The following is an 18,966-nucleotide window of genomic DNA, read 5'->3' on the forward strand; positions in this document are numbered from 1 at the left end:
AATTGTAAGCTGACAACAGGAAACTCCAGCCTGAGTTATGTCAAGTGCCAAGAGAAAATACAAATACAATCTAATACCTAATAAAACCATTTGAAGCATTATTTAATTTATAGACATTTCAAACCAATTTGTAAAGGACTTCATTTATATCTTACACACAGACACACACATATGCAAACATTTGGAAGCCTTAGGACTAATTGCATCAAAGATGAGAGTTTTGACTTTTGACCACATGCAAGCTCTGTAAAATATCTTGCAACCATAATAATTTCTAGCTCAGTAGCTATAAATTTGTTGCAGTTCACATGGTCACAAAATTAGTAAAGTTCTTTAATTTGTATATCCAGCATTAAAGATCCCATGAATATCTAGAATTGGAGATACTATGTATGTCCAAGATCGAAGATGGATATTGAGGACTGGATATCCCATGGATATCCAATGGATATCTAGAGATGGAGATCCTATGAATATCCAGGACTGGATTTCTTCTCTTTCCCTTCTGATCCATTGTTCTGCTTCTTCCAATTATGCTTCCCAGATATTTGAAACCCCCCCCCCCCCACTATCTTCAAATCAGCAATGGCACCAGGGGGAAAAGTGAGTAGGGAGGTGAAGGGGGAGGCAGAAGTTTCCAATGCAGAGCCATCACATTTGGCATACACCTAAAGGCAATATAAGAAAATGAATATTTAGGCTAAGTGTAATTTATTTATACAAATTTTCTTATTTGTGGGGCAGACTATTCCCTGTCCAACCGAAATACTAACTTCAAATTCTATTTTTGTCATTTCCATCCAAAGACAGGGAGGGTTACATGAACCCTTGAACCATTAGGTTTTGATCTAGTTGCCATGAAGAGAGGAAATTCTTGAGTTATTTGGCTTTTCCAAACTTATGCCTAACAGCAAAACAGGTGGTAAATGCATCCCCAACAAGACCAAGGTGCAGCTAAGCCTAATAGTCACCAACAGGTAGCAAACAAATAGATCTCCTATTCTCTTTCTCCCCCTGAACTATGAGCAAAGGGTGCATATTGACAGCAGAAGGTGTCATTTACGATAGCAAAAATCAGGCATGCAGCATCGCCACTTTTTGCACTTCGAACCTCTCCCATTTAGGAGGCGAAAAGTATGGGTTTGTCCAAGTTGGATCTTTGGCTGGACAGATTTTTGGTGGATGGATGGCAATCGCCCCCTCTCCCGTCTCCCCTTCTGGCACTGTCACTAGTTCAAATATTCTTTCTCCAGCATGATAATCCCTATGCCATAAGTGAAAGAGTTACAATGCATGGTCTCCAATTACATGAAATAAAATAAACAGAAATATACTGTATACGGGCAATTGACAATTGTTGCACTTCTGCAGAAGTGCATTATCCAGCAGAATGTTATTATGAATTAAATTATTTTACATTCCTATTTAAATCCTTAAAAATGTACTTTACAGCAACACAAATCATTAGCAAATGCAACATTAAAATGAAACTAGAAAACTTTGAATCACACAAGAATTAAAGGGTATGTTTATCTCCAGAAAATGTTTGAGTGTACGTTTTATTTCTGTTTGTGGAAGTATCATTGATTTATCATTGCTTGCAGTAAGGTCTTATCTTATCTTTCTAAAATTCCAGTTTTCAACAGTGAATATCTCATGTGATATTGAAGCAAGCAGAAATGTGGAAATATGTTGAAATTGTTATCTCTGCTTATCTACTTATTGTAGAAATATTATAGAAGAAGCAGTAAACATAGTAAATGTGAAAAAACTGAGATATTTTTACAAAAATTCAAATTGTATTTTTCTGTCTTACATTATAGGCATACTTCAGAAATAAAAGTTAAAAAGACATTTTGGAAGAAAATTGAAATTTTACTCCTTTTTAAACTTAGAATACTAACATGAGTGAAAATTCAATCAAAACAAATTCCAAGTTGCCAACGTTACATGTCTAGATATTGCAAGATATCTGTGGTTTCAGGTAGTTTACTACTTGTCCTAATTTCTGATGCTGTGAGTACAGGCCATCTATGCTTATAACCTATCCATGTTATTTAGTTAACATATTTTTGGCAAGAACCATGTTACAAACTGTTAGAACATGATTTTATCAGGATAAAGACGAATTCATTGTTGAAAGTGAATCAGATATGGGACCAGATTTTCATCCCATAAAAGGAAAATGGCATCAGATAAAAGGCTTAAAACAAAAATAATAAAAGTTTGAGGAAGAGAAGATGGTCTGGTTGAAATAAACTCCATTCGTCTGACATAGAATATAACCATAACCAGGAATATTTATGCAGGGTTTAACTGCTGAGGAAAAACTGCAACTATATTTTCTTTACAGACCCAACAATAAAATATTGCAGGATGATAAGGAAATTTAATGAACTTGTGAGTTATTTTGAGAATAACTTTCTAAAGCACATTACATTGATTTCCAAGTTTTGGATTGCTATCAGAATCCTATACTTCCACCTGTTGTTAGTGAAAAATACATTATTGATGCATTTAGAAAGATAAAACCTGGAAGTAATTCAGGTTTCTATAACTTAAAGACACCATGATATATTTAAACCTGTTTCGATTTCAATCTTCAATGAATCCTTAAATATTGGCTTCTTTCTCAAATTCTGGAAGAAAGTTATTTTAATGGAAATCCAAAAAATAACTGGTTGCAATGAAATTTTTAATCATTGAATTAAGATAGAGAATATCAGCAAACTGTCAGCTGGATGTGATTTACTTAGACCTATCTAAAGTCTTTGATAGTGATAATCACACATTATAATTATTAGTGCAGAAATGGAACCAGATTTCACACTCTAGAAGACAGGAAAAGTTGTGATTGTATCTAATGGACAAAGGTGGAAGATTCTCTTAATAATGCTGTTTAAAGTACAAGAGGGAATAATATATCTATCTTTGGATAATCGCAATTATGAGAATGAATAATGTTTAAATGAAATTAGTAAAGTATATTTACATCCTTGCCCATGTTGGGGCTTGAAGATGGACCGGACCTTACAGCAACTAGATTATTTATCAACCATTCACCCATGTAGCTATGCAGAACTAGAGAAAACCACAAAAGAAAGTTACACACTGGGTTGAGACAAATCATGACGGTTAATAACAGACTAATTAGTAAAAAATATGTATACTTCCTGAAATTGTGTAAATTTAGTGATTAATTTAAGCATAATCGTTGTTCTAGAAAATATACGAGTTATTAATTTTTAACTTTTCAATATGCAATATTCTAAGGTATAATACTATTTTTATGTAATGTTTTTGTCCTTTAAATTGAGGCCTGCAGCCCCATCAGTGTCTTGCATAGACTCTTGACTGGAAGGCAAATTGAATTTGAATTTCAATATTCCTTTCATTTTGCACTCTGATCCACACTAATCTGTTTGCTCAGACAGAAACAGAAACACAGATACATGGAAAAGAAGTAGAGTTATTAAAAGTCCAAACAAATCATCATGAATAAACCACCACTGATCAGTTACAAAGAAGATTTTTATTAATATTTTATTTTATTTTAAAAAAATACCTTATGAAAGGTACATTTCTATAGAATGACGTTGTTTGTGAACCCCCATTGTTACCTGACTGAAGTTTTACATCATCAAAGTTCTCCACCTATAAACCTACCATTGTTTATTCATCTCCAAACTTTCTTAATAAGATCAAAGAATCCCTCCACTCTATCAGAAAAAAACCCCTCTGTATTAAATAGATTAAATGTGATTTGAATTTCTTCAATTTGTATCTTCACTTCACTATTAATTTAGTACTTGTAGCATTTAAGGTGGAGGTCAAAATTTGTGCCACTTTTTATTTATTCTGTAGCCCTGTGTCAGTGTTCCAAGGTTTCCAACCTTTAGTCATCTTTCACCTAACTATTCGACAGGCAATGATCTGCTTATTATGGGTTTAAATAAATAATGGCTTGAGGATATTCTTGATATCATTATTTTATATTTTGTATTATAATTATGTCAGTGCTACATATTGGATGTGCTGGCTCAAAAAATCCATCCATTACATTGCATATCCCATTTAGGATTGTGCATGATAAAGGCGCTTCAAACATTCTGTCTGTAAGTCCTCAAACTCCACAGGTTTGCCCTTGCCTAAATGCGGTATAATAACCAGTTTGCCACTTTTGTGCAGAAGAAATAAACGTAATTGGCAACCATGATTTTTTGCTCTGTAGTTGTATACATAGATGATAGAAAATGCTGGTGTGTAGTCAATGTCTTAAGGAGCAAAACAAAACAATAGAACCTTAATTTTATGTTGTCTCATTTACAACATTTTACCTTTCTGGTTTCAATAAAGTAAAAACAATTTTTTTCTGGATTACATATTTTCTTACATAACTGTAGTCAAGTTAAGAATGTACGAGGCAGAGTCAAAAAGTAACTTTAATATAAATAAACAATCGTAATATTGTAGCAGACAGTTGTACATCACATACAAATGGCAGATCAATACTCTTCTGTTGTAAGTATCAGCATGCACAGTCAGATGGGAATTGTGGCATCAGGGACCACACTAAGATGGCCAACCCCTTGGAGAGACGCACCACAGAAGAGCAGCAGGCTGTTATCCATTTTTTGTATATTGAGGGTACAAAACCAACAGACATTCATTGGAGAATGAAGAGGCAGTATGGAACAGTAATGGGGCAGTTGCTTTAGCACGTATGAGTGGCACAGACAGTTTAAAAGTGGAGTGTCAACTCTGATTCATGCAGCTTACTCCAGTCAACCTCACACTGTGACTGTGCCAGATATTATTGCTTCAGTTGGTCGAATCATCCAAGAAAATCAGTAGGCAGCAATGGACAAGGTGGCTGTAGAGTTGCACATTAGTCATGGCTGTGCACCCCATATCATTCACAACGTGCTGCAGTACCACAATGTCTTCACTAGATGGTACAGTCATGTTCAAAAAATCTGTCGCATGGATTTTTTCTAAGTCCAACGTCTTACGAAATTATGTTGGTAGCTCTGAAACAAGGAAGTGTTGTGAAATATACGATCCTCCAATCAGAGTGAAGTTCGATTCAGAGGAACAGGAGGCGTGACTCACGGTCTTGTCTACAAGAAGTTCAACCAATGCAGCATTTCCAAATATGAGATAACGTCCCCATTGGTTAAATATTGTTTCAATAATGCGAATCGGCAGAAAGATTGCGCAAAAGTTTACTTTGTCGTTTTAATTGCCTTTAATCGTTTCAAATTAGTATTAAATTGACCCAATTATAGTTCACGAGCTTAATATAATGTATTCATGTATGTGTTTGACAATCATATATCACTCATTAGAACAATTTTCACATTGTTTTCACTACGTGAGATGACATTTCATTTACATTTACGATAAAATAGTGGTTTGGGTGTAATAACAGTTTTCATTAATTAATTTAGAGATGCATTTTTATTTGTTGAGTTAATGATTAGGTTAATTCGTTATTTCTCGCGAAAAGAGGGAACCACAGCTGAAAGAAAATACACAACTTGTATTATTGAGGTCAAGAGTTCGTTTTAACATCACGTTTTGCACACATAGGCTAATCACGACTCGGGATACATTTAAATTGGAATCTGAAACATTATGCGACCTGACTGGAACTCGGAAAAGGACACACTGATTACAAGACGTCGATACATTACCACTTGGTCTGACGAACGCCAATAATAATGAGGGGTTGTGGGAGTGGGAGAGGGGTGACGGAAAGTAGAAAATAAATAGTATTTTTGGGGGTATTTAATGTTATATTTATACACATACAAACTTAAGAAAATATTTATGTTGATACATGTGTGTGTGGGGGGTGGGGAAGGGGAAAAAGAGAGGGACAGAAATAAATTTGGAGAGATGGGACGAAGAGGTGATTGTGGAAAATGTTTTATTTGACGTTCAGTAATAAAAACAATCAAATCAATGATGATTATCTTATAAATACCATATTTAATGTAAATTTGTTTTAAAAATGGGGGCGGGGAGCTGGTTGTTTTACGTTCAGTGCAGGATAACAAGTGGAGACACATAGTGGTTCGTATCTCACTTTAAACTGTAGGTCCAGGCCCCATTAGCCTATCTGTGTATAACGTGGATTTAGAATTCAGTAGAAAATAACGTCGATCTAGTATTTTGGATTTTAGATGCGTTGAGACCACTAAAATTTCCAATTCTCATAATAAGAAACCTGTCCTCATATTACCATTTTGAAAGAGAGAGAGAGTTAATTGTATAATCTTTCGTTGTTAGTTTCAAAGAAGACTAATTCAAATAGTAACAATGGGAACGAATAAAGTTTACGAAAAGTTTTTGCCACCGTGGGGATTTGAACCTACGACCATTAGACTGACAACCCAGCGCGATAACCACTACCCCACGAGTTCGTTTCTTTTTATGGAATAATGATGAGTTAAGACCAATTCATTCAATATGCATTAGAAATATAATCCCCACGCGCCTCTTTATAAACAACACACCCAAACGCTCCTTTGTAGCAAATGAAATAAAGGTGGTATGAATGTCACAAAACATTTAAGCAAAATCTACTATATTTACAATGCAATCGTTTTACATGGAGAGGCTACAGCTTCGAAAATTGAGGTTGTGACGTGGTTTCTTGTAGTGGTAGGGTAGATATTCGTATGGCAAGGTTCCAGCGTGCACTAGGCAGTAATTTCCGAGAAAAAAAACTTCACTTTTTTTTTATGATGGTAAAGTGGTTCGGTGATAGTGTGTTTGAATTTGAATTTGAATTCAAAATTTTGGGTGCGTCAGCACTTAGGCTATTTTGCACCTGTCACTTTATACGGGGTCCAGCCCGTTACCAGAACTAAAATAACATAACTGTAACGTCGTGTTGTAACTAAAATATTAAAATATTCTGAATTCGGTTAAAAGCTGAGGCTGTAAAGAGGCACTCAGCACCCACAAGGACCAAACACAGGACAACAAAGAAAATTATACTGGCCATGGGGCCAGTCGCCAGAACCTCGTTCGTCTGCAAACTGAAGTCCCGGGTGTACTACGTGGAAGCAACAATTGGGTGTACTTCGTGGAAGGTCATCCCTTACACCCTTGTAGTGTGTTTAGCTCAGCATGATAGCTGTAAATGTAACTTTTTATTCCTCCTCACTAACAATTTGTCTTTATATCTATTTAAAATTTAAACCAACCTCACTTCCATGCAGTACACCCTGAACTGCATTTTGCAGACTAACGAGGCTCTGGTGACTGGACCTACTGTTAGTATAATCTTTGTAGGACTGTGTGTGTGTTGTCCTTGTTTGTGCTGACTGTCTGTCGCTTTACAGGCTCAGCGATATTACCTTACCTTAACCCAGGTAAGGATATTTTAGTTTTCAGACACGCTTTTATTTTTGTCATAATAAGGGGCAGAACCCCGTATAGCGTGATGGATGCAAAATACCCTAAGTATTCAGGCACACAAATTGTAATTAAAATTTTAAAAAATCTTAACCTAGATGTTTCAAAACACCTATTGATCTACTGAAACCAGTACAGTAGAGAAACTGCAAGTGAAATTAATTTATTCAGTATAGTGTATAATATGTTAAGTTTAATATTTTGGCTGTAAATATTAATTTCATACCCCCTTATTATTTTTTTGTATTTATATTTTTTTGAAAATCTGAACACAGTAGATGTTTCAAAACACCTATTGATCTACTGAAAACAGTAGACAAAAGTTTAATTGGAGTAAGTAGAAAAGAGTCATGAAATAATACCAAAAGAAGTCAACCATTATGAATTAATGTTACATACTTTTTTTTTATTTCACTTTCCAAAACCTAGGAGCTCGAAATAATACATGGCATGCGATTTACTAGACAGTCTGCTTTTCTGTGATTGATTCGTCGTGCCCAGTTGGGGATTTCAAGGTAAAAGAGGAAGGGGAAGAAATCCACCACAGTACCATGACGTATGAAGTAACATGTTCACAGGCATCCAATACAACTGATAAGGGTTCAACTGACCTTGGAAGTGTGGGAAACACGTTTCACGCTTGTTTCCAGAATGCTGTGGCTAAATCTGGAACTAACTGTGGAATAAGAAATAGTTTGTAACATTTAACAATGACATTTCGTATTTACAAAATATGAGATATGTAGACTTTGATTGATTTATTATAGTAGACAGTAGAGAATTACTTACCACGAAAGTCAAAGTCTAAATTGCAGACATCAAAATCTACTCCAGATAGTAAAATACATTTGTGATAGACAGCAGATAGGTTAATAAGGTTTCAAGGTTGCTAACGACTCTTAAGACAAACGTTCAAAGAAGGTTATTGAGTGAGAAAATGGGAAATTGTTAAAAATAGCAGCCTAGTTGAGTGAAGATCGAAGGTTCGAATCTCTTATAGAACCGGCTATTTTTTTACACTAATTTTTGGTGCGTAATATATTTAATGTATTGTCGACATTTATAAGAAATAAAATATGAAAACTCTCCTCCTCCGTAACGGTGCGGTCTAAGACTCTGTGCTTTGGACTCCGACTGCAGCGGGACGGCATGGATTCGAGTCGTCCTTGGTTCTCAGCCTGTTATCTGTATAGGACCGGTGGCAACCCACCATCGTGAGGAAACTGGGGAGCTACGAGTGACTGGTGTAACCTGGTTTCAGATATTTTCTATAACGGCTGAGGGTTCGACGTGTTGACCAACGTCACTTCGTTGCCAGTTGAAGATCTCCACACCTCTAGGTAGGATTGTGGAAGGGAGACTGACAGTCGGGAGATAGCCCATGGCCCTTCTAGGTTTTAAAATATGAAAACTATTCCTTCCGTAAATCTAATTTCTCGTCATTGTCACATGAGATTTATTATCAGTATGACTCCTGCAATACTAATTAGTTCCTAAGTGAGATAATGAGATGGACAGAGAGATATTAAATTATGAGTTCACTGCTTAAAAAAATAAGCATTAACACATTTTTATATTCACATACCTCTTTACAAATTCCTGAGCACGTCACTACAAATGGACCAATCTAGTGCACACTAGAGCCTTGGCTTATCGATACTCATGAGGTATCCTACAATTACAGTCAAACCACAACCTCAATTCTCGAAGCTGTAGCCTCTCCATGTAAAACGATTGCGTTGTAAATATAGTAGATTTTGCTTAAATGTTTTGTGACATTCATACCACCTTTATTTCATTTGCTACAAAGGAGCGTTTGGGTGTGTTGTTTATAAAGAGGCGCGTGGGGATTATATTTCTAATGCATATTGAATGAATTGGTCTTAACTCATCATCATTCCATAAAAAGGAACGAACTCGTGGGGTAGTGGTTATCGCGCTGGCTTGTCAGTCTAATGGTCGTAGGTGGCAAAAACTTTTCGTAAACTTTATTCGTTCCCATTGTTACTATTTGAATTAGTCTTCTTTGAAACTAACAACGAAAGATTATACAATTAACTCTCTCTCTCTTTCAAAATGGTAATATGAGGACAGGTTTCTTATTATGAGAATTGGAAATTTTAGTGGTCTCAACGCATCTAAAATCCAAAATACTAGATCGACGTTATTTTCTACTGAATTCTAAATCCACGTTATACACAGATAGGCTAATGGGGCCTGGACCTACAGTTTAAAGTGAGATACGAACCACTATGTGTCTCCACTTGTTATCCTGCACTGAACGTAAAACAAACAGCTCCCCGCCCCCATTTTTAAAACAAATTTACATTAAATATGGTATTTATAAGATGATCATCATTGATTTGATTGTTTTTATTACTGAACGTCAAATAAAACATTTTCCACAATCACCTCTTCGTCCCATCTCTCCAAATTTATTTCTGTCCCTCTCTTTTTCCCCTTCCCCACCCCCCACACACATGTATCAACATAAATATTTTCTTAAGTTTGTATGTGTATAAATATAACATTAAATACCCCCAAAAATACTATTTATTTTCTACTTTCCGTCACCCCTCTCCCACTCCCACAACCCCTCATTATTATTGGCGTTCGTCAGACCAAGTGGTAATGTATCGACGTCTTGTAATCAGTGTGTCCTTTTCCGAGTTCCAGTCAGGTCGCATAATGTTTCAGATTCCAATTTAAATGCATCCCGAGTCGTGATTAGCCTATGTGTGCAAAACGTGATGTTAAAACGAACTCTTGACCTCAATAATACAAGTTGTGTATTTTCTTTCAGCTGTGGTTCCCTCTTTTCGCGAGAAATAACGAATTAACCTAATCATTAACTCAACAAATAAAAATGCATCTCTAAATTAATTAATGAAAACTGTTATTACACCCAAACCACTATTTTATCGTAAATGTAAATGAAATGTCATCTCACGTAGTGAAAACAATGTGAAAATTGTTCTAATGAGTGATATATGATTATCAAACACATACATGAATACATTATATTAAGCTCGTGAACTATAATTGGGTCAATTTAATACTAATTTGAAATGATTAAAGGCAATTAAAACGACAAAGTAAACTTTTGCGCAATCTTTCTGCCGATTCGCATTATTGAAACAATATTTAACCAATGGGGACGTTATCTCATATTTGGAAATGCTGCATTGGTTGAACTTCCTGTGGACAAGACCGTGAGTCACGCCTCCTGTTCCTCTGAATCGAACTTCACTCTGATTGGAGGATCGTATATTTCACAACACTTCCTTGTTTCAGAGCTACCAACATAATTTCGTAAGACGTTGGACTTAGAAAAAATCCATGCGACAAATTTTTTGAACATGACTGTACCAAAACAAGTTACCCCCAAACTGTAGGAACACTGCTACGACGTTATGAAGTTATATATAAGTTATAATCGTGTTTTGATATTTAATTTATATTTGTAAGTTTATTTATAATTAGAGCCCATTTGGAGGTGGTTTCTTCAAGCATATAGTCAATGGTGATGAATGCTGGTTCCATTACTTCAAGCCAGAGACCAAGCAAGCCAGCAAGAAGTGGCTGCATTCATCATCGCCAAAACCAAAGAAATTCCATACTGCTGTGTCTACCTGGAAAATAATGCTCACGTTCTTCTGGGAATGTAAAGGTTCAACCCTTGAACATTATATGAACAGATGACTCAAAATTAAAAGCGAGTCATATTGTGATCTTATTGAGACCCACATAAAACCTGCAGCCAGGTCAAAATGTTGTAGTTTGCTCAGTTCTGGTGTGCTGTTGCAGCAAGATAATGTGAGGCCGCACACAGCTCATTTAACAGCATAAAAATTACAGAACTTCATTTGGAGTGTCTACCACATCCTACATATTTGCTGGACCTAGCTCATGTAATAAGTGACATGAACTTCCACATTAACGATGAGGTGAAAGATCTGGTGCATGATTGGTTATGCAGTCAGTCAGAATAAATTTTTCTCATGGAATTCAGGCCTTTGTAAAAGGTTGGCACAAATGTATTGAATGTGATGGAGACTATGTTGAAAAGTGATGGAGTGTTTTGTCCTATTGTACATATTATGTGAATAAAAAAATATATTAAGGTTACTTTTTGCTTAACCTTCTTTAACTGTCCATTTCAGAAAATATTCCCACCATCTCTACATTCTCACTTACTTTTTGTTTGTGCCATCACTATAGAAAAGCCATAGGTAGGTGGGTTTTGGGTGTCGAAATAAGTGGATGATCAAAAGAATTTTAGCCAAAGGACCAATCTTACAGGCTTGCTGCATGTGTAGATTGAAGGGAGTGTAGGGGCAATCAGCATCCTCTGAGATTTTTGCAAAAGTTGTAATCATTGTGACATTTTATGACACACATGGCAGGTCATATCTGCGGTGGAGCATGGGGCACATGCCATGGGCACTGAAAACTGTGGGTGCAGGTGCCAAACGTTCAGGGCACCAAAATTAACTTTAATATAACATAACCAACAGCCCTTGAGGACCAAGGCCTACCTACTGAATACCAGCCTCACTCACACATGCCTCACAAGAGATGAGCACGTAGTTAGCAGTTACGGGGTGATGTGTGGTCAGCATGCATGATGAACCCTTGTCATTGTTGTAATAATAATAATAATAATAATAATAATAAATTATTTATTTCCGTAGACCCATATCCATGGGTGTGGAAAACATCATACAATACTAAATATTACAAAAGAGTAGGATTACAATGAAAAGAACAAAATGCAAACACAAAAATACAAATAAATCATATGGGTTAAACATAAACAGTTATAAGTGTCACATACTAAACTTGTAAAAGAGAAAATTCAAAAATAGGAGACATACAATATCAAAAGAATTTAAATGCTTCAATTTACTAATCCAGTTTAACTATTGAAATTCATTGAGATTATATAGAGGTATATCTGTTAAATACTGTTTAATTGCTTTCAGTTTCTTGTGAGTTTCTGTAATTTGTTTGATGTGTGTGGGAAGTTTGTTATGGTATTTTATTCCTGCAACATGAGGTGATTTGTCTGAGAGAACAAGTCTGTGTGCTTGCATGTGGAAGTTCTCGTTTTGACGTGTGTTGTGCTGATGGAATTTTTATATAATTTACGGTGTTTTAGTACATATTCAATTACTTTGTAAATATATAGGGAATATATGGTCATAATTTTATTTTCTCTAAATAATTCTCTACATGAGTTTCGACGAACGCTACACACACTGATTTTACTTTACAAAGTTCTCAACCTCAAGTCACCTTCCTATATCCTCTCTCGCTTCCAATTTCTTCACGAATTTCACGATCGCGACACCAGATCACGCAGCTCCTCAGTTCTCTCTATCCCTGTCCACAGATCAAACTTCTTCTCCAACTCTTTCTCTGTATCGGCTGTAAGACTATGGAATCAGTTGCCAGAAAGCACTAGAACAGTAAGCTCCGTCGCTTCCTTTAGCAGACGTGTTTGCCACTATCTTCAGAATTCTCATTAGATCTTCCCCTGTCAAGCAGACTAAAGGGCATAAGCAAGTGCATTAATTCTTAAAATACTTTGTAATTACTTCTATATAATTTTAAATTTTGCATTCCAATATAGTATTTTGTGTATTCTATATTTTGTATTTTGTGTGTTATATTCAGGGTGTTAAGACTTGTGTGTATGAGTATAATGTGTGTGTGTGGACTTATGTGAAATGACTTAATGTACTTTGTGTATAATATAATAATGTATAATTTTATGTGTATGGTTGAGTGGAAGGAAAGACTTTGTGCAGCCTTAACTCCGCCATTTAAAACAAGGCGTTAATAAATAATAAATAAATAAATAATTGGTATTTTGAACATATACCGTATTGCTCTTTTCTGTAGAGTAAGCAACCTTTGAGTGTATTCCTGCGCAGCTCCTCCCCATGCTATTATGCAATATTCTAGGTATGGATATAGAAGTCCATATTATAGATTTGTGTTTATTTCAGACACGTGATATTGTGTTAGGAGTTTTAGGAGATATAAGTTTCTCCCTACTTTTTTGCATACATGGTCAATATGATATGTCCATCTTAATTTGTCATCAATAACTAAACCTAACAATTTAACTGGATTTTCGTAATTGATTTGATTATCATCTATTTGTAAGTTTATATTATCAAAATTGGGTTTATTTCCAGGATTGAAAGCCATATACATTGTTTTTTGATAGTTAACATTCAAGTTATATGAATTGAAGTGTTGAGTTGTTATATTTACTGATATGTAGGTTTGTCTTTCTAATTGTTCTTGTGTATTTGCACTGCATGTTATGGTTGTGTCATCTGCGTATGTTAAAATGTTTGTATTTTCTGGGGTGAGTAAGTCGTTGGTATGGAGCCTTGAGGGACTCCTGTTTTTGCATATTCAGTGTCAGATATAATTTTGTGAACCACGGAGTTTTCAGTATGTAGTATCTGGGTGTACTGTGGTCTATCCGTGAGAAAATATTTTATCAGTTTTATGTATTTCCTCTAATGCCAAGATTGTATATTTTTTGCTTGAGTATAGAGTGGTCTAAGCAGTCAAAGGCTTTGGACAGATCCAGGAAAATAGCACAGGGTATCTCATTATCTTCTAATGCATCTATAATTATCTCAATAAATTGAGAAGTGGTTGTACTAGTCATTAACCCTTTTGGAAACCATGTTGTAGTGGACTAATAATGTTATATTTGGCACAGAATTCATATATTTTATTACACATGATTTTCTCTAACAGTTTTGAGAAAGATGATGTTATTGTTATTGGTCCATAGTTTTTTATTTCTGTCCCAATTCCTTTTTTGAGAATTGGTTTGATTATACTTTTCTTCAGTACTTTTTGGAAAATTCCACTATTGATAGAGTCATTTATAGCATACTGTAGTGGTAATGTAATGTATTGAGAACAATTTTTAATTAGATGATTTGACCAACCATCTGGACCTGCTGATTTCTTATTATTTAATTTTTTTATCATGGTTTCTAGTCCATTTAAGGTTATTTCATCTAAATAAATGGAGTTCAGTACAGTATTTGATTCAATTTTAGTTGTTTGGGCACTTTTGGGGTCAATGGGACAGTTTACATAGGAGTTTGAGAAATACGTATTGAATGTATCCGCAATGTGTTTAGGGTTAGTTATTTCTACTTCATTTTCAAATAATGTGGTATTTTCATTATGCTTATTGGGTTTTTTGCCTCTTTGCTCATTTATGATATTCCAAATTGCCTTTAGGGTCTCCCGATGGTGCAGTGGTAGCGTTGTTGCCTTGTAATCAAGGAGTCCCAGGTTCGATACCCGGTGGAGGCACAAGTGGTTCAGATCCCACTTTAAACAGTAGGTCCAGTCCCGATTAGCCTTACTGTGCATAAAGTGGGCTTAAAACAACAAATCAATCAATCAACCAAATTGCCTTTGATGTATTACTATTATTTTTGATATTATCTTTGAGGTGTTTGGATTTTTCATATCTTATTAGTTTTTTATATTCATTTTTCTTTATTCTATATGACTCACAAAGTTTGTTTTCTTTAGTTATGCACATTTTGTGATAAATATCTTTGAGGTAATTCTTTTTGTGTATTATTTCATTTGTGACCCAAGTTTTCATAACTGGGTTACGCTACTCATTCATAGCTCCCCAATTTCCTCATGGGCCACCAGTCCCATACACTGACCGGAATTTCAGGAGTTGATGCTTTGTCCCGGGAGACACAAACCTGACAAAGGATATAGATTACTAAGGACTGGAGATATTTTTCTCGACGTCCCTTCTTTCATATACAGTCAGAGAGAAACTTTACTAGCTAGCTGTAAGGGTGTATTAAACGGTTTGTGCAGTGAGTCTACATGTCCTCAAAGCCCTCATATTTGTGTGTGAATGTGTGCATCATATATTCACGACTTGCAACATACTGCTAGTTTTATACATCTCAAGGAAGGAGAGTATGACCCATTAATGATAAGTTGATTATTAATTATTAATATTAGATGTAAAAGGTGTTGGGTGATTAAAAGGTAAAACTACCCCTTTACATGAAGACATTCATCTGTCACTGCCAATGGATACATATATACCACATCCAGTTTTAAAAATGATTCTTTTCTATCTGAATAGTAATTTAATACTCTACCAATACCCTAATATCCCTAGTTAATGAGGAAAAGCAGAATTATTGAACATGGCATGCATGCTTTATCAGCATTAACATCATTTCACATACATGATAATCATCTTGAGCCCCTTCTTTGCAGGTTACAATGAGAATCAGTCAATTCTATTGCAAGGCAGACCTACAGGTAGGAGGAATAATACACTTTTGCTTTATTATATGTGCACAAGCAGAAGGTCTGGCTTAGAGTGATGTGAGCGGGACCTGAAACTGAGTGTGTACACTAAACATTGCTAATTATTCAGTCACGTATTCCTGATTGATTGGTTTATTTTACTTCACTTATCTGCCACTTTTGGCTAATCATGAAGATGAGGATGATGATGAAATTGATGAAGGGACACTCACAAAAAACACCCATGCCCAGGTTGTGATTCAAACCTGGGACTCTTGGTTCTATGGGAGCTGTGATAATCACTCCACCATGGAGTAATTTATTTTTGAAATATTTGATTGAGTATAATTGTATTCAACAATGTTGCATAACATCAATATCACAATAAATGAGGCTTCATAATGCAGAAAACATTGTGTAAATATGTGTCCGAGTTTTCATGATAGAAGCAACAAACTTAGAGTTGCGTATCTTTTAACAGTGATCAGAACACTACATTTTAAAAGTAGCTTGGCTACAGATACAGCTACTCTTCTAAAAATGTAGCTTCGCTACAGCTACATCTACATTTACCAAAAAGTAGCTTGCTATGTTACTCCTGTCAGCTACACTCTACTTTGCTACTTTTGAGCTACTTCTGCATAAACAACTTAAAACAACCACATGGATATTCAAAAGAAGGCCCTAATATGGTAGTTGTACTTACTGAAAAATAAAAAAATAAAAAAAGTAAAGTGCTCCCCTGTGCATAGCACCACGCCATGAAGGCGTATAGGGGGTGTGGGGGTAACGCCCCACACTTTCTTGATCCGGTCGTGAGTGGGAGTGATGTGATCAGCATCACGCCCCTGACCGCTTTTAGCCCCCAGGGTTTCCCCCAGGTACCCATGTTACTCGACGCTGGGTGGGCACCGGGGCCGCTTCCACCGTTAGAAAAGTTCCCGGATTTGAACCGGCCGGGGATCGAACCCGGGACCTTGAGCATGGTAGTCAGACGCGTTACCGACTGAGCCACCGCGGCCACCCTTACTGAAAAATAGATTGTTATTTATTATCATGATCTCATCATTTGATAATTTTGATAGTAGTGTCACTTCAATTACTTAATTTTACTATAGTGTTTGAGAATAATATACCTATGTAAGTGGCATATTAATTCAAATTTGATATATGAGTATTACAAATCACGTGTTCCCAAATTAATGATTACAACTGCACACAAATAAAATTTGGTAGGTTTATTTATGTTTACATATCAAAATATTCATCTTCAGAATAAATATATATTTTTTTTAATAGACTGATTTGAAGGCAGTATTTTGAACAAAATTATATCTCACTGACTTTCGAGGATAATAATTGTCGTGAATATGATCTATAACTAGATTTTCTGAATATCTAGATAATTTTGATTGATATCCATCATTAACCCTCAACTACAGTCCCACGGACTGGAGTGTTCCTTTTGCTTGTTACCCCGCCAGTAGATTTGACTTTGAGGCTACCTCTCTTTCAGTATCTTCCTCAACTTCAGTGTGCTGTGAAAGCGTGAAGGGAAAGGTTGCATTATCTGCTTCTGTGGTGTTCTATTTATATACTGCGGTCCCCCGGACATCACGACTGTGTTTGAGGGTTAAAATCATCGATGATTTATTACGATCAATAGACAAGAGAATTGCAGATTTTTATTTGTGGCACATACTGAATAGAGGGACCCGTGGTTTTGAAGAATGAATGTTAAGCAATAACTAAGGACTCAATTCACATTGATCAGCTGTGTGTAAATACTCAGTTAAGAGATAATTTGGATTGATGTATTTGTTTTGCTTAAACTCACAATATAAACAAAATATTTTTTTGATGGAAGTTAAAAAATAATGTTTCGCTCTCAAAACTACGTAATTGTGTTCAGTGAATAACAAAGCATAAGACATGATTAAATTCACATCATTTAAAATATGTTTTGATATATTTATATTCCATTTTTTTCAAGAGGTCCTGTGGACCGTACGACTGTGTTAGTGCCCAAAATATTCACGACTGTGGTTAAGGGTTAAGATAAAATAATTCTTCTACAACTGACATTTCCACTTAAAGTTTATGTACAACAATTTTAAAAACTACACCATAAAAACATGACCCCTGCAAGTTTTGCGTTTCTGTCTGTTCTATTAGGGTAAAAGACTTAGACATCCAAAGTTGCAAAGCCTGTGGGGAACTCAAAACATGATCCACCATGTTGATATGTCACTGGTCCGTGGCTGTTTTGTCATCTGCTCTCTGAGAGTCAATTTTACTATGCCTATGGAGGGACAACGTGTGGGAAGTTTTACCATCTGTGCAGATTTAAATACTGAGTTAATGGAAGAAGGAGCAATAGTTGGAGGGTAAACTCTGCTTTGTAATAATTTTTCTTATTAAATATTCCTGCTGCCTACGTGGAAGATTAATGAAATGAGATACATGTTCTCATTAAGTCATATCAAAAATATTTCTGTCACTGACTACTTTTTAAAAATTGATTGGAATTTATCATATGTATCAAAATTAATGGTAATGTGTTGTGCAAATGGTGCATATCATAAAAATGTGATATTTATCAATTTGATCTTCTTAGTCCTGAAACAGAATGTTAGTTCAGGTGAGGATGTTTGCTCAAACCTTAGATACTTACGAAAGTTTTCTTGTTGCTGTGAAAGCTTCCCTGTAGACACAGTGAAAATTTTGTCAACTTGTAATCAAAGAACCCTAGGTTCGATACCTGGCAGAGTCACATAGTGGTTTGGATCCAGTCTCAATTAGCTTATCTGTACATAAAGTGGACTCAAAACAAAAACTAGGAAAGGTGTCTAGTTGGGAGGATGGGATCCTCCTGCTCCTTCAGTCCCCAAACTGTTAATCATTCATCATTCTTCCTCATTCTTTATATTAACTAAAGAAAATGGTATTTTCTGCAGGAAAGTCAATAATTCATACTTACTTTTTACAATATCATAAAATATATTGAGAAAACTGATGTGTAAACCCTAGTATTGTAAACATATTGTAATTTTAAAATTTGTGAACAAACATTATGATGAAAATTATTGTAATTTTAGAAAGTGTATGTCTTATGTTCTTGTAACAATAATTTCTTTCTGGTGAGATCCTATATACCGACAATGATCAGAGCTGTTAACACTGAGCATTGTTTGCTGGCAC

The 18,966-nt window shown here is 35.4% G+C and overlaps 1 protein-coding gene across 1 annotated transcript in view; it reads left to right on the forward strand.

Annotated features, from left to right (window-relative positions):
* Nucleotides 1-18,966, forward strand: part of LOC145996903 (phospholipid scramblase 2-like) — an 80,311-nt gene that overhangs the window by 12,301 nt on the left and 49,044 nt on the right. The window contains exon 3 of the mRNA XM_083133468.1: nucleotides 15,733-15,777. Coding sequence (XP_082989594.1) covers nucleotides 15,733-15,777 — 45 coding nt within the window. The remainder of the gene's footprint in view (nucleotides 1-15,732; nucleotides 15,778-18,966) is intronic.

The sequence above is a fragment of the Lepisma saccharinum genome, chromosome 13, assembly GCF_977018435.1.
Source record: "Lepisma saccharinum chromosome 13, izLepSacc3.1, whole genome shotgun sequence".
Lineage (NCBI taxonomy): Eukaryota > Metazoa > Arthropoda > Insecta > Zygentoma > Lepismatidae > Lepisma > Lepisma saccharinum.